This window comes from Grammomys surdaster, unplaced genomic scaffold (assembly GCF_004785775.1).
Source record: "Grammomys surdaster isolate TR1022 unplaced genomic scaffold, NIH_TR_1.0 342, whole genome shotgun sequence".
NCBI classification, from domain to species: Eukaryota; Metazoa; Chordata; class Mammalia; order Rodentia; family Muridae; genus Grammomys; species Grammomys surdaster.
The window spans coordinates 1,602,882-1,615,612 of NW_021604761.1; the positions used below are offsets into that span (position 1 = coordinate 1,602,882).

Genomic DNA, 12,731 nt, shown 5'->3' on the forward strand with positions numbered 1-12,731 from the left:
AAAAGAAGGGAAGAATCCTGCACACACACACAGACACACAGACACACACACACACACGTGTAGACACACACATACATACACACACATACACACATTCAGACACAAAGACATGCACACACACATACACACACATGTAAACACACACAGACTTGTACACACACATACATACAGACATTCATATACACACACACACATACACACAGACAGTTGATGGGTAGAGCAAAACAAGCTCCAACAACTTTATTTTTCTTCCACATCTTATATATCCAAGCAAAATCTTGTAAGCAGTGTAAAAATTACAATGTGCCCATATTTATTAATCTTCTAGTAAATGATTATAAAAACCCAGTATGTTCCCAAATACCTTTTTCATGAAAAACATTTTACCTATCACAGGTGAAGAAAAAGCAAATTATTCCCAAGAACGCACAACATTCGTAACTAAGCAACTTGTTATAGGTTAACAAAGTGTAAGCAAGCAAGATAATTTTCTCTGGCCGTTTGTTTTTCCTGGAAGGCTACAATTTGCAGGTAGAAAGAAACAATCAATTACTTTGCTATTTATTGTAGAAGGCAATCTTACAAAAATCTTAACAGAATCACAAATCTAAACATTTATATTTAAAAATCAGAAATTTCTATTTTAAATTCTTGGCATGCATTAATAATCTACTCATTGTCAATTTTTAAAATTAAATTATATCAGGAAGCTGAGGACATACATGGGTATAAGAAGTCAATCATCACCTTGATCACAAGCCCAGTTTTCGAAAGAGTGGCACTGCAACTGAACAGTCAGCCCTTTATTGTTCTTGTTCCCTGACTTTAAAAAATCCCTAGTGAACTATTAAGAGGGTGCCTTTTGGAACTTCAAATTGTTTTCTAGGATTTTCTACATCAGAGCCAATAGAAAAACATCTTTTTTAAAAAAATATTTGTTTATTTATTCTTTGTATGTGAATACACTGTGGCTGTCTTCAGACACACCAGAAGATGGCACTGGATCCTATTACAGATAGGGTTGTGGGAAACTGAACTCCAGACCTCTGGAAGAGCAGTCAATGCTCTTAACTACTGAGCCATCACTCCCCAGCGAAAACATCTTAACATAACTTCTCCATCTCCAAACTCTTTCTAAGTGTGGTGGTCATTGCTAACAATCTACCCCTCTAAGTTCTTCCTGAGGGTGGTGACTGAATCATTAATCTGCTCCAGCAGCAATGCTAGAAAAAGATCAAGCACTATTATTGTGAGTGCCCATGATACTGCTCAGTGAGCGGTTGGAAGCCCCCTTAGAATCTTCATACAAGACACAGATTAGGAAGGACGTGAAGACTGTGAGAACAGCAAGCAGAGCTTCGCGACAGCATGAAGTCCTCAGGATGTGTAGTTCTGAGGGCTCTGCCTCTACAAGGCACACCAGTCCATGAGTTCTAATACCATTTGATGTTCCTTTAGTACCGGTCTCTACAGGCTCCCATGCAGGGATCATGACTCTGTGAGCAGGAGACCAAGAATCTGCACACATGCCCTGTCTTCTCACAGCATCCTGCCCTGAGTCAACCAGGTGACTGATGCTTGCATCTGTTTCCTGATGATCTCACAACTGTTATCCCACTTGAGGTCTTCCTTGGGAATAGCATCACTGTCAGCTTGCACACAGTACCCTCTGGGTGGGTGATGGGAACAGCCACTTCCCTTGGTTTTGTATTTATTCTTTCCTTTGCTGTCTTCTGGAGGGTGATGGAACATGGCCATCAACCGCATTCTGCCCAGTGATAGAGAAGGAGAAGATCAACTCTATGAATGCACCTGCAAAGGTTTCTGAGTTCTTAAAAAAGCATCACAATTTTTCCCTTGCATAGCTCTGAAGGAATCATAGAGAAAAGAACGGCAGCAGGCAGAAGGGAGGTGTGAGCAGTCACTGCGATTTTCCACTTGGCTACACTGCAAGGCAGAAGGGAGCCTAAAAGGGATACAGTCAGGGGCTCGCATGTGTTCATGGCTCTGCCCAGTACACTCCCTCCCCAGTCCTCTGAGCTTCACTGAGAAGAAGAGGTCACTGAATCAGGGTGTCATGAACCTGTTTGAGCTCCTGCAACTTCTGCTGCAGGTCCAGAGCTTGTTGCCGTAGCTCTGCAGCAGACTCAGCCTTTGCTCCATCATGCAAATGCTTTGAGTCTTGCACAAGGCTGATCACATCCAGTAGGAGGAACAGACCTGCAGTAGCTGCACCCGTGATCCGGGCTCCTTTGGTCATGGCCAGAGCTGTACCTCCAAAGGCTTTCTGCACCTGTTTAGTGGTTTCGGTTGATGTCTTTCCTGTGGTCATGAGACACTTGGCATTATTTGCTAGGCGAGGGTTGGCTTTGGCCAGTTTGATGGCATGAATGTTTTTCTTGATGTTTTCCAGGTTCTTGAAGGAATTCTTGGATAAGGAAACAAGTCTGGGGCCACTCAGACCCAAAACATCTTTCATGTCCTTCACTGTGTCTTTGTTGGTTGGCACCAGCTTGCTGGCTTCAGCCTCAGCAGACACCACACTTACCTTTTCCACAATGCTTGTGGAAACACTAGTCACAGCTGCAGCTGTCCCCAGCCCCAAGCCAGTGGCTGACAGTGCCAGACTGACTCCTGCTGTCACAGGTGCCAGAGTCAGACCAAGGATTGTCAGCACTCCAGACACAGCACTGCTGGAGCTGGCCACCACCTGCGAGATGGTGCAGTCCCTGTGCACCTTGTCAACCTTGTCTGCCAGGGCATGGAGCTTCCTGATGCGCTCCTCGAGTTCCAGTTTCACCTGAGGATAAACATCCAAGAACCTTTGCTTGTGCCACAGGTCACTTTGTATCTTCTCTTCATCTTCTGCATCAGTATCTGCTAGCTCCTCTTCATCTTCTGCATCAGCATCAGCTAGCTCCCCTTCATCTTCTGCATCAGCATCAGATAGCTCCTCTTCATCTCCTGCATCAGCATCAGCTACAGTCTCACCAAGGGCTTCACTCAAGGCATCATCCTCTTTCCTGTAACAGAAGAGATGAGCTGAGTGAGGAAGGCAGCTTGTGAAATAAGATCTGTGCTGTGGAAACCACAGAGCATTCACTGTGAAGCAGAGGAGAATGTCACAGCTCCAAAACTCTTTCTTACCGGGATGAGCATGTGTGACATTCACCATTCTTAGTTCCTAAGGACACAGTGAGTTCAAAACCATCTATAATTGTCCTTTTAATTTTTTATCTATGTGTACGAGTGCTTCTCCTGCTTGTATGCCTGTGTACCATATTCACTTCTAGGGCCCGTGGAGGGCAGAGAAGGAAGGCATCAGATCCCTAGGACTGGAATTCCAACAGTCCTGAGCTGTCATGAGGGGACTGGGCACTGACTGACTCAGTCATCTGGAAGAGCAGCCTGTGCTCCTCATTGCTGAGCCCCCTGCCTCCCCCTTCAGTACACCCTTTTATTGCCAGAGATTTAATAAGGGAGCCATCCCTCAAGGTCAGTGTCATCACTACCAAGACATTTCTCCCTGGGAACTCTAAACACAGACAGATGAGGTTAGAGAAAAGAAAAAAAACCCTTTAATTTGGGAACATAATGTTCCATGAAGAGTTGTCACCAGTAAGAACAACAATCCTTTGACCTGAGCTGCTGGCACATGACCTGTGTACCCTACAATGTCCTTCCTGCCAGGAGTATCCATGTTTGCCTGGAGCCTTGTGCTGTGAGAGTCTGCAAGTTGCACATCCCTAAGAGAGAAACTTTATATAGGACATTCTTTGAGGCTGGAGGTATTTTTGCCCTGCAGTGGTGTGTAGTCTTGAGCTGATGGGACAGCTCACAGCTAAGATCCATCCATTCAAAACACAGCACATAGACTTTTCCCTCCAGCTGTGAGTGAAGATAAACACTATCAGATTTCCCATTCACACATAGGGAATCCCCATTCACATGTGGGGAATCCCCATTCACATGTGGGGAATCCCCATTCACATGTGGTCCTCTTCCCAAGGCATCTCAGTGCACCTCTGCAAAGTGTTTCAGCAGGAAATCTCAGGAGTCAGAGCTTTTTCCTGCTTTTCCAGAGGTTCTACTTTTAACCTTCCCACAGCAGTTCACACCCATTAGTACCCCAGAGAGCTGCACAGAGGAATGTGCAGATCAACGCCCATCACATACAAGAAGATTTAAAGCTTTTTAAAGGTTAGGGGAAAATGTGTTATTCAGAGATGAACAGTTGTTTATCAGGAGACATGAAAGAGGGTCCAGGCAGACATGGGGAGCAGTTAGAGTTTATAGGGGTCAAAGAGAGGATTAAAGGAGTCTTGTGATTAGCTCATCTGCTGTAAGTCTCCAGCTGAACAGACTGACAGAGCAGCAGTCCTGAACAATGTCTTGCTACCTGTGTTAACATGTATCAGATTAACTGTTCTTTCCCATGGGAGCTTTCTTGGTGTGTGACACTCCATGTGACCTCTCATATGAAGGAGGCACTGTGTCCTGAGGAAAACAAAGATTCTGCTTAAAGCCTTTGAAGGGACCTGAGGATGTGGCTTAGTTGGTGAAGTGTTTGTCACACAAACAGGAGGACCTGAGTTCAGTCTTCCAGAGGCCTCATAGGAAAGCCAGGAAAGCTGGGCGTGGGCCTGTCATCTGTGTTTGGGGATGCAGAGTCAGGTCAGCCAGTCTGCTCAGAGTGGTGAGCTCCAGGTAGATAAAGGCAACTGTTATTGTAATGGGGCTGAGAGATGGTTCCTTTATTCAGAATGCATGGTTCTCTTGCAGAACAAGTGAGTTCAGGTCCCAGCACCCACACTTGGTGGCTCACAGCTGTGGGGGATCTGCTGTCATTTTCGGCCTTGATATACTATGTCCTTGATTGTACTATGAGGTAGGAAGCTCACACATGACCTCACTTAATTTCAATACTGTGTGTCCTTAAATTCTCCATTTCCAAATACAGTCAACATGGTTAGGGCTTTCTCTAACCTGAGTGACATCATTAAAATAGGTTCTGTCAGTTACAATTAGTACTACACTGAGTAGCTTGATTTACTATGTCTTCTCAAGAGATAGGGCTCTAGATAACAAATTACAAGCCTTAGAAAAAGGTTTAGAGGAAACATTGGAAGAGATGCAGAATTTCATAGATAAGACTGAACAGCAAAAAGGTAGTGATAAAATTTGGAAGCAGAGTCTAGAGGGTAATTTACTAAAACTAGTAAATCCAAGTGATGTAGAGATTACAGCATCAGTATTACGACATAGAGAGAAATGCAAATCGTGGAAGCTCCCCGCAGAAGCTACGGGAGTCTACAGAGCAGAACAAACAACAGAGAGGGAAATTTGAGACCCAGCAATATGGCCGAGAGGAAACCACTGGAACTAAAGACAGAGGGTTTATAGCTCAAGGTAAATGAGAGAGAGAATGAAGGTCACAGACAGGAGCTGGAAAAGACACTAGAACAAAAGATGCAGCAGCTCACAGATCAGACTGAGTGGCAGACAGAAAATAATGAGAATTGGAAGCAAGGACTGGAGGAGAACCTTTGAAAATTAACAATCAAAATAAAATAGACAGCAGAATAATAGAATTATAATATAAAGAAAAAATAAAATGTGGAAGCAGAACCTTGAACAGAGAGTATAGGAACTTATGGTAAAGGAGGGACTTAAAATATCAACTAGGGAAAATACTCAGGTAGAGACAGAAGATAAAATCAGAGAAAGACAACTGAAGGTTCTTAGAAAACAAACTTTAGTTTACCCGGTTAGTATACAAAGAAGACCACCAGATGATGATTATCCAGAGGGTTATCAGGCATTCAAATGGTGACCCATGGATATGTTAGAACTTAGAAAATTTAAGGAAAGTGTCACTAATTTTGGAATGCATTCACCATTTGTAAAACAAATCCTGACTTCTTGGGCTATTATAAATAGAACAAGCTCCAAAGACTGGAAGGATATGGCAAACGCAATACTAGAACCTGTGTCACATTTACAATGGTTCTCATGGTGGAGAGAAGAGGTGAAGCAGGTAGCACAACAAAATAGAGCCAGAGGTAGAGATATTTCCAAAGATCAGCTGCTTGGTGAAGGTTGCTTTGCTGAGATAGAGTTGGGCTGTATATGATGAAGAAACCTTGACCTTGTGTTGCTTGGCAGCCTTAAAGGCCTGGGACAAACTCACAGAAACAAGGAAAAGATCTGAGCCATTTTTTCAGGTCACACAAGGTCCAAAGGAAGCATTCCCTGACTTTTTGCAAAGGTTGACTTCTGCTGTGGAAAGGAGCATATCGGATCCATCAGCAAGAAAGGCACTAATCCATTCCTTAGCTCTCAAAAATTCAAATGTTGAATGCAAAGAACTAATCAGACCGATGAGGGCAAAGTCAGCATCAATAGAATGGATTATATATACACTTGATGTTAGATCTCATTTCCCTGATATGACGTTAATAGGAGAAGCTGCTACCAGAGGCCTTAGATCACCTAACATTTCAGATGTCTTAATTGTGCTGAGCAGGATCACTTCAGAATAAACTGCAGAGAAAACCAAAGTAATCCCAAAGGGGAGTCCATGCCTACTGGAATATGTAAAAGATGTGACAGAGGCTGACATTGGACTAGAGAATATGACGCAACAACAGACCAATGGGGCAGCACTTAACCAAAAACTCTCAGGAGGGCCTCTTGTAGGCCCCAATGCCAGACAGGGAGAGTTCTCTTCCTCAAGACAGTTAAACACCACTGCTCTGAAAACAGACTTTGTGAGAACAGATAATAAGGTAGAGGCAAATTCTACAGACAATACAAAGAACTTAAAAAGGGGCCAATAATGAATATCTTAGCAAAGTTCTATAGAGGATCAAAGGCCCAAGCTTAAAGTATTAGTAAACAATATTGAAATTGAAGGAGTGGTCAATACTGGAGTCAATGTCACCATTAGTTCTCCAAAACCTTGGCCTTCAGATTGGCCACTTCAAGAAGTAGACATCCAGTTTCAAGGAGTTAGGACTTCATCCAAACTAAAGCAAAGCACCAGATGGCTTAAATGTACAGGGCCCAAGGGTCAGATAGAAAAATTAAGGCCATATGTTGCTGCGTGTAATTTTAAAAACAAACTTGCTCCTTTGCCCCGGGCCAGGCTCTGGGCTCAGTTCTGAGATCATGCTCTGCCAGCCCTAGCTCCTGACTTAGCTCCGCCAACAGCCAGGTGACCATTTTCCCCAGGAAGTGTGATTGCTCCTGAGAACTCTGATTGTTCTCCTGGCCTCTCACGGCCCTCTTTGCAAAGCCAACAACAGTCACCCTGGCTGTCCACTTTCTCCTCCTGCTCACCTTAACAGTGGATAGAAAATACTAGACAGTTATAATAATTCAAAAGCAGCCAGATAACTCAATGGTTGGGCAAAGAATTTCCTGCCCTAATCTTATCAAGTAGTTTCCTCCATCTTCCTTGGCCCCTGCTTGAGGCAGAGTCTACAAACTCTAGGGGCCCCAAGACCTACATGTCTGCTGCTTTTTCCTCGATCCAAAACCTGGTCCAAAAACTTTTTTCTGAGTCCCCTCTCTTCCTCTTGGGACCCAGAAGTCCCACCTATTTCCCTTCACCCAGCAGTTGTCTTCTGCCTCCTTTATTGACACAATCAAGAACCATTTAGGGAATCGACACCTGCCTCTACAATACATGGCTGATATAGTCATCAGCTTATGGGGAAAAGATCTGTTACAACAGTGGAAAATACAAATTAATATTCCTGCAGTTTCACAGGCTGACCATAAAACCAGTCAGGCTCCCAATAAAAAGAATCAAATTAGTTAAGGAATGTCATCAAAGACAGTTATGGACTGTCTAGGCTGTCCATAAACAAGAAAGACACAGAAGGGCTGATAACTCAGCTTTCTATCAGGGAGCCACTGCTGTTAATACACCAACAGCCTTACCACTAAGGTAGTTAACTGACCAATTCATTTGAGTTGATCAATGGTCTATGACAAAAGAAAAACTGCAGGCGCTAGAACAGGTAGTCCAGGAACAGCTGGAGGCTCAGCAAGGAGTGAGTGTAGTCTCTCTACTTAGGGGGAACATGAATGGGCAGTGTAGGATCTCATATAGGAGAAACACTCACACGAGGAGGAGTCCCTGAGATATGCCAGAGATGGCTCTGGTAGAAACAGGGAACTTGAAAAGAGACTGTGACTTAAACACATACGCACACACACACACACACACAGACACACACACAGACACACACACAGACACACGCACACCTCAAGCTGGGTGATGGTGCAGGCGCCACTCAGTAGGCACATGCAGAGGGATCTCTATGAGCCTATCTAACACAAATGCCACTGCTGTCCCCTCTATAGATGGGTCATATACCTTCATGTTACTACTCAGTGTGGGTGTGTCTCAGTCATTACACACTCACCTAGCACACACACACACTGGAGAGGAAGGGGTGGGACTGGGACAATGACTCAATCAATACAGAGCACAAGGACCTGCATTTGGATTACCAGCAGGCAAATAAAAAGCCAAGCAAGGTGGCACATGCCAAGGAAACAGGAAGAGGAGGAGCCTTGGAGGCAGCTGGCCAGCCAGTCTAGTAGAACCAGTAAGTTCCAGGTTAGAGAGACCCTGTCTCAAAAAATAATTGGAATGCAATTGATGAAGCATCTTACACTTTTCTCTGGGTTTTATATGTACACACACACACACACTCACGTACACGTGGATGCACACATACACAGGAAGACACACTCACACAAATGCACACATGCTTTTACACATCCTTACACACATGCATACACACATGCACAGGAACACACATTCACACAAACACACACACACATGCTTGCACATACACATCCATGCACATGGACAGATCCATGCACACACATACACACATGCACACGAAATGAATATCCTCCTCCTAGTGTCACTCTTGGTCTTGCTGTGTCTTGTGAACCTTCCTGCTGGTCAGTCACAGGTGAGCTCCTCTGATGAGCTGCTCCCCAGATAGGAAGTGTAGGTGAGTCTCGTCCTGCCTGCTCCTGACCAGCTGAAAGCCCAGGCTGGAGCTTCCCTTCCCATGGTCTAAATGGGGTAGAGGGGAGCTTTTCAGCAAACCCTTACCCTCTTGGTGGCTGCATGGCATCTTCCCCTGGGCAAGGAGCCCAGGGCTCAGGACTGCAAGCTCCTCCCTTGAATCTCTGAATTCCTACCCTTCATCCAGCACATCCCTCCTGCTGCTGTGTCCCTCCGTCTTCACCACTCCTATCCCAGATTCCACCACAAGCATCTTCCAGCATTCCAGGCCAGTGCTCCAGGCAGCCCTGGAACACAGACCCCATCCAAAGAGAGGCCTCCCCAAACCACCTGCTCCCTGATGGCTTCTTAGGTCTAGCTCATGAAGTCAGTGTAGTCTGAGTCATGGGGCCCTTGGTGACAGAAAAGCAAACCCCATGGAATTACTCAGCTAGGAGGAAAGGCAGATAGGAGCTATGCCCTCAGACTGCAGGATCTGTAAGGTTCCTGAGAGTTTCCAGTAATTTCTGTGCCTGTCACTCCCAGCTTCTTCCATTGTTTCCCTCTCTTGCTCTCCCCAATCCCATTGTTTCACATAGCCCAGGCTAGCCTCAAACTCACTAGATAGCTGTGATGGTTTGTATATGCTTGATCCTGAAAGTGGCACTATTAGGAGGTGTGACCTTGTTGGAGTAAGTGTGTCACTGTGAGAGTGGGCTTAAGATGAATGGACAGTTATGACATGGGTCCTTATCTTTTACTGAGATGAGCTAGGTCTAACCTCACAGAAAGGAGACACACAGCCAGGGTGGACCGCTGGCCTGAGCCCTGTCCTCCACCCGTGGGGCAGTGGCTGAATCGATGCTGGGGCAAAGAAGCACATGAGTGGACAGCACATCCAAGCCTGGGCTAAATAGAGGAGGGAGGCAGCTGCTTGTTACCGTTGTCAGCACAGAAATACAACTCTCACCTCAAAGGGGATAAGACAGAGTTTATTCTGGAGTCAAACAGGCTTCCATGGGAACCTTCCTTCTTCCAACGTCCTATGTAGGTCTCCAGCAGAAGGTGTGGCCCAGACTAAAGGTGTGTGCCACCATGCCTGGATCTGGGACTTGCTTTGTCCAGATGACCTTGAACTCAAGAGATCTCCTTGCCTTAGTCTCCTGGGATTCATAGCCACTATGCCTCAAGATCTCCATGCCAAGATCCAGGTCAGACACTTGTATCTCCCAGCCTCAAGATCAGGATCACAGGTGAGCCTTCCAACTCTGGGTTGTAAGTCATTCCAGATATAGTTGACAACCAGGAGTAGCCACCACACTCCGGTCTCTACACTCACCTCTTTGTCTTAGTGTTCCCCAGATCCTCTACACTCTACCTAAATCTCTCAAAGGCCTCCCAAGAGAGTCCTCTAGCGACTTCTGCCTATACTTTCATACAAATGGCACCTCCTTCCTGTCAGAGGCCACAGCAGGCAGACCACTCCATTATCAGTAAAGACAATAGTCACATGGACAGAAGAGCTCTTCCAGCTGCCCTTTCACCCCTTAGGACTCACCCCACTTTCCTCCAGGTTACCGTACTCCATGACTCAGGTAACAACACACCTAGGCTTTCCTCAACACAGGATCCTCCCATAATCTCTGCTCTGCATATTCAATTCATCCTCACCATCTTCTCCTGTTCCCTCAAGGTCACCTGGGGCCCACAGTCTCCTCTCTCTCCTCTTACCCATACTTACCTCTGCCTAAGTAATTGCCAAATATCCACTGACTTCCCTAAATTCATGAACTGTTCTTAGACATCAAGCACTCTGAATAACACCCCATTCCCAATTACAATAACTAAACCCCAAGCCATTACCTCTCTGATACACACAAACACACACATGCGCGCTCTCTCTCTCTTTCTCTCTCCTCCCTCTCAATTTCCCTTCCTATGTACTCAAACAAACTCCATTCTATACAATATCCAACATATGGCTGGTACCTCACAGAGAAGGGATGCCACAGCATGGGCCTGCAGAGGCACCCCTCCCACCTAACCATACATGGCTCTATAAAACATATCCTAGTTTCTTTTAAAATACAACACTATGTGATATGCAGGTGGGAGAACTTAGACATTCCCCAACTTACCAGGAATCTTCAACAGGCAGTCCTCAGCTGTGTGGACCCAGTGACCATCTGTGCATCCAAAGCATACCTAAATGCTGTCTCCTGCTTATATACTCAAATTAGAAAATGAAAGAGAAAGCCCCACTTACAAAGAACTCACCACCAAAACAACACAGGAAACTTGTGGCTTGCTGGATGTTACAAACTCATCCCATGCTCCCTGCTGACCCACTCAAAGGAGTGACCTTTGTCATGTCATTCTAGGTTCTTCTTGGATGATCCCATTGAAAATGAAGGTATCTATAGTCTGGAGGGAAAAGACCTGCTTCTACAGACTAGGGGACCTGCCACAGGTCACTTTCTGTACCTCGTGGGCTCTGTTCAGTTCCTCCTTCCTCACTTGCAGCCTCAGCAAGACTGCAACCTCCTGGGTCCTGTTGATGTTGATCATGGTGCTTCTCCAGGATGCAGTGCACAGTGTCTGGACATCTGCTTTCATGGGTTCGCCTACCAGGAGCTCTGAACCTGGAACCACTAAATATCACATCCTCTCAGTGAAATAGGCTCCTAGACCTTAGTAGGCCCTCAGACCTAAGCATAGCTGAGTCCATGATGGAAGTACAATTCAGTCTGTAACTTCAGCGCATAGACAGCACCACATAAAAAATGAAAACAAAGACCTAGTCCATCAAAGTTCATAGTGCTGGGAAAGTATCTGAATGTACTAACCTTGCTTTTTGGCTTTTATAGTTCCATTTCTGGCTAACTGTTCTTGTTAACAGAAGCATGTCAACTTAGGATATGGTTACTGTGCTTAACACCTTACCCTAAGAAGAGTGTGAGGCTACTCTGAGATTCTGAACACTGTTGTAGTTGCTGGCTGGCTAATAAATACTTTCTATTGGCTCTAACCCATGTGTGAGTAGCCATCTCTAGTGGATATCCATAATATTACTGGAAGGCCCACAGATATTTGCAGAGCAGGGAAGAGTGTAATGTCCAAGGATCTCCTAAGTTCTGTGATCTGAGATGTTCCAGGTCCCTTTGGTCAACCTCTGTCTAATGCTTGAGAGGAGTCTGACACTTCCACCCCAAAAGGAAACAAATTAGAAAGTCCTCTGGAGGCCTGGTCAAGGCTCCTTCTGTTTAGGACATAAAGAGAGGCTTGATATGGCCATGGATCCAGTGTCCAGGATGTGTGAGGCATCACTAGACTTCTCTGGTCAACTCAGGTGTATGAATGTGTGGTGACCACCTCTGGTTTTCTTTACTGTGTGTCTCTCTGTGTGTCTTTCTATGTGTTTCTCTCAGTTCTATTTTGGTGTATTGACAAATGGCTTTCTTGGGTGTGAGGCCTCACCTCATCCCCAACCTTATGACATGTGTCCTCTTGTAAGGGACTGGAATCCTTTTGGTGATCCAGGTTATCCAGAAAAACCCTCAAACCTTTGCCTTTCCCACTTCCAGAGCACTCGATTGCTTCGTTGCTTAACTCCCACTCAAGGGCTGAGTCAGACCCAGTCCTGTGTAGAGGTGGGGAGGGAATGTCGGGGAGGGGGTAGTCTGCCATCTGAGTAGAA

General features: G+C 45.4%; 1 protein-coding gene across 1 annotated transcript; it reads right to left on the reverse strand.

The window, feature by feature from the left end:
* Positions 1-993: 993 nt before the first annotated feature.
* Positions 994-11,650, reverse strand: LOC114630602 (apolipoprotein L2-like). Its single transcript, XM_028778847.1, has 4 exons — positions 11,519-11,650; positions 9,816-9,898; positions 9,232-9,342; positions 994-3,023 (listed from the first exon to the last, which is right to left on the reverse strand). Exons 1-4 carry the CDS (start codon positions 11,648-11,650, stop codon positions 2,060-2,062), a joined length of 1,290 nt encoding a protein of 429 aa, XP_028634680.1. The 3' UTR covers positions 994-2,059.
* Positions 11,651-12,731: the final 1,081 nt, after the last annotated feature.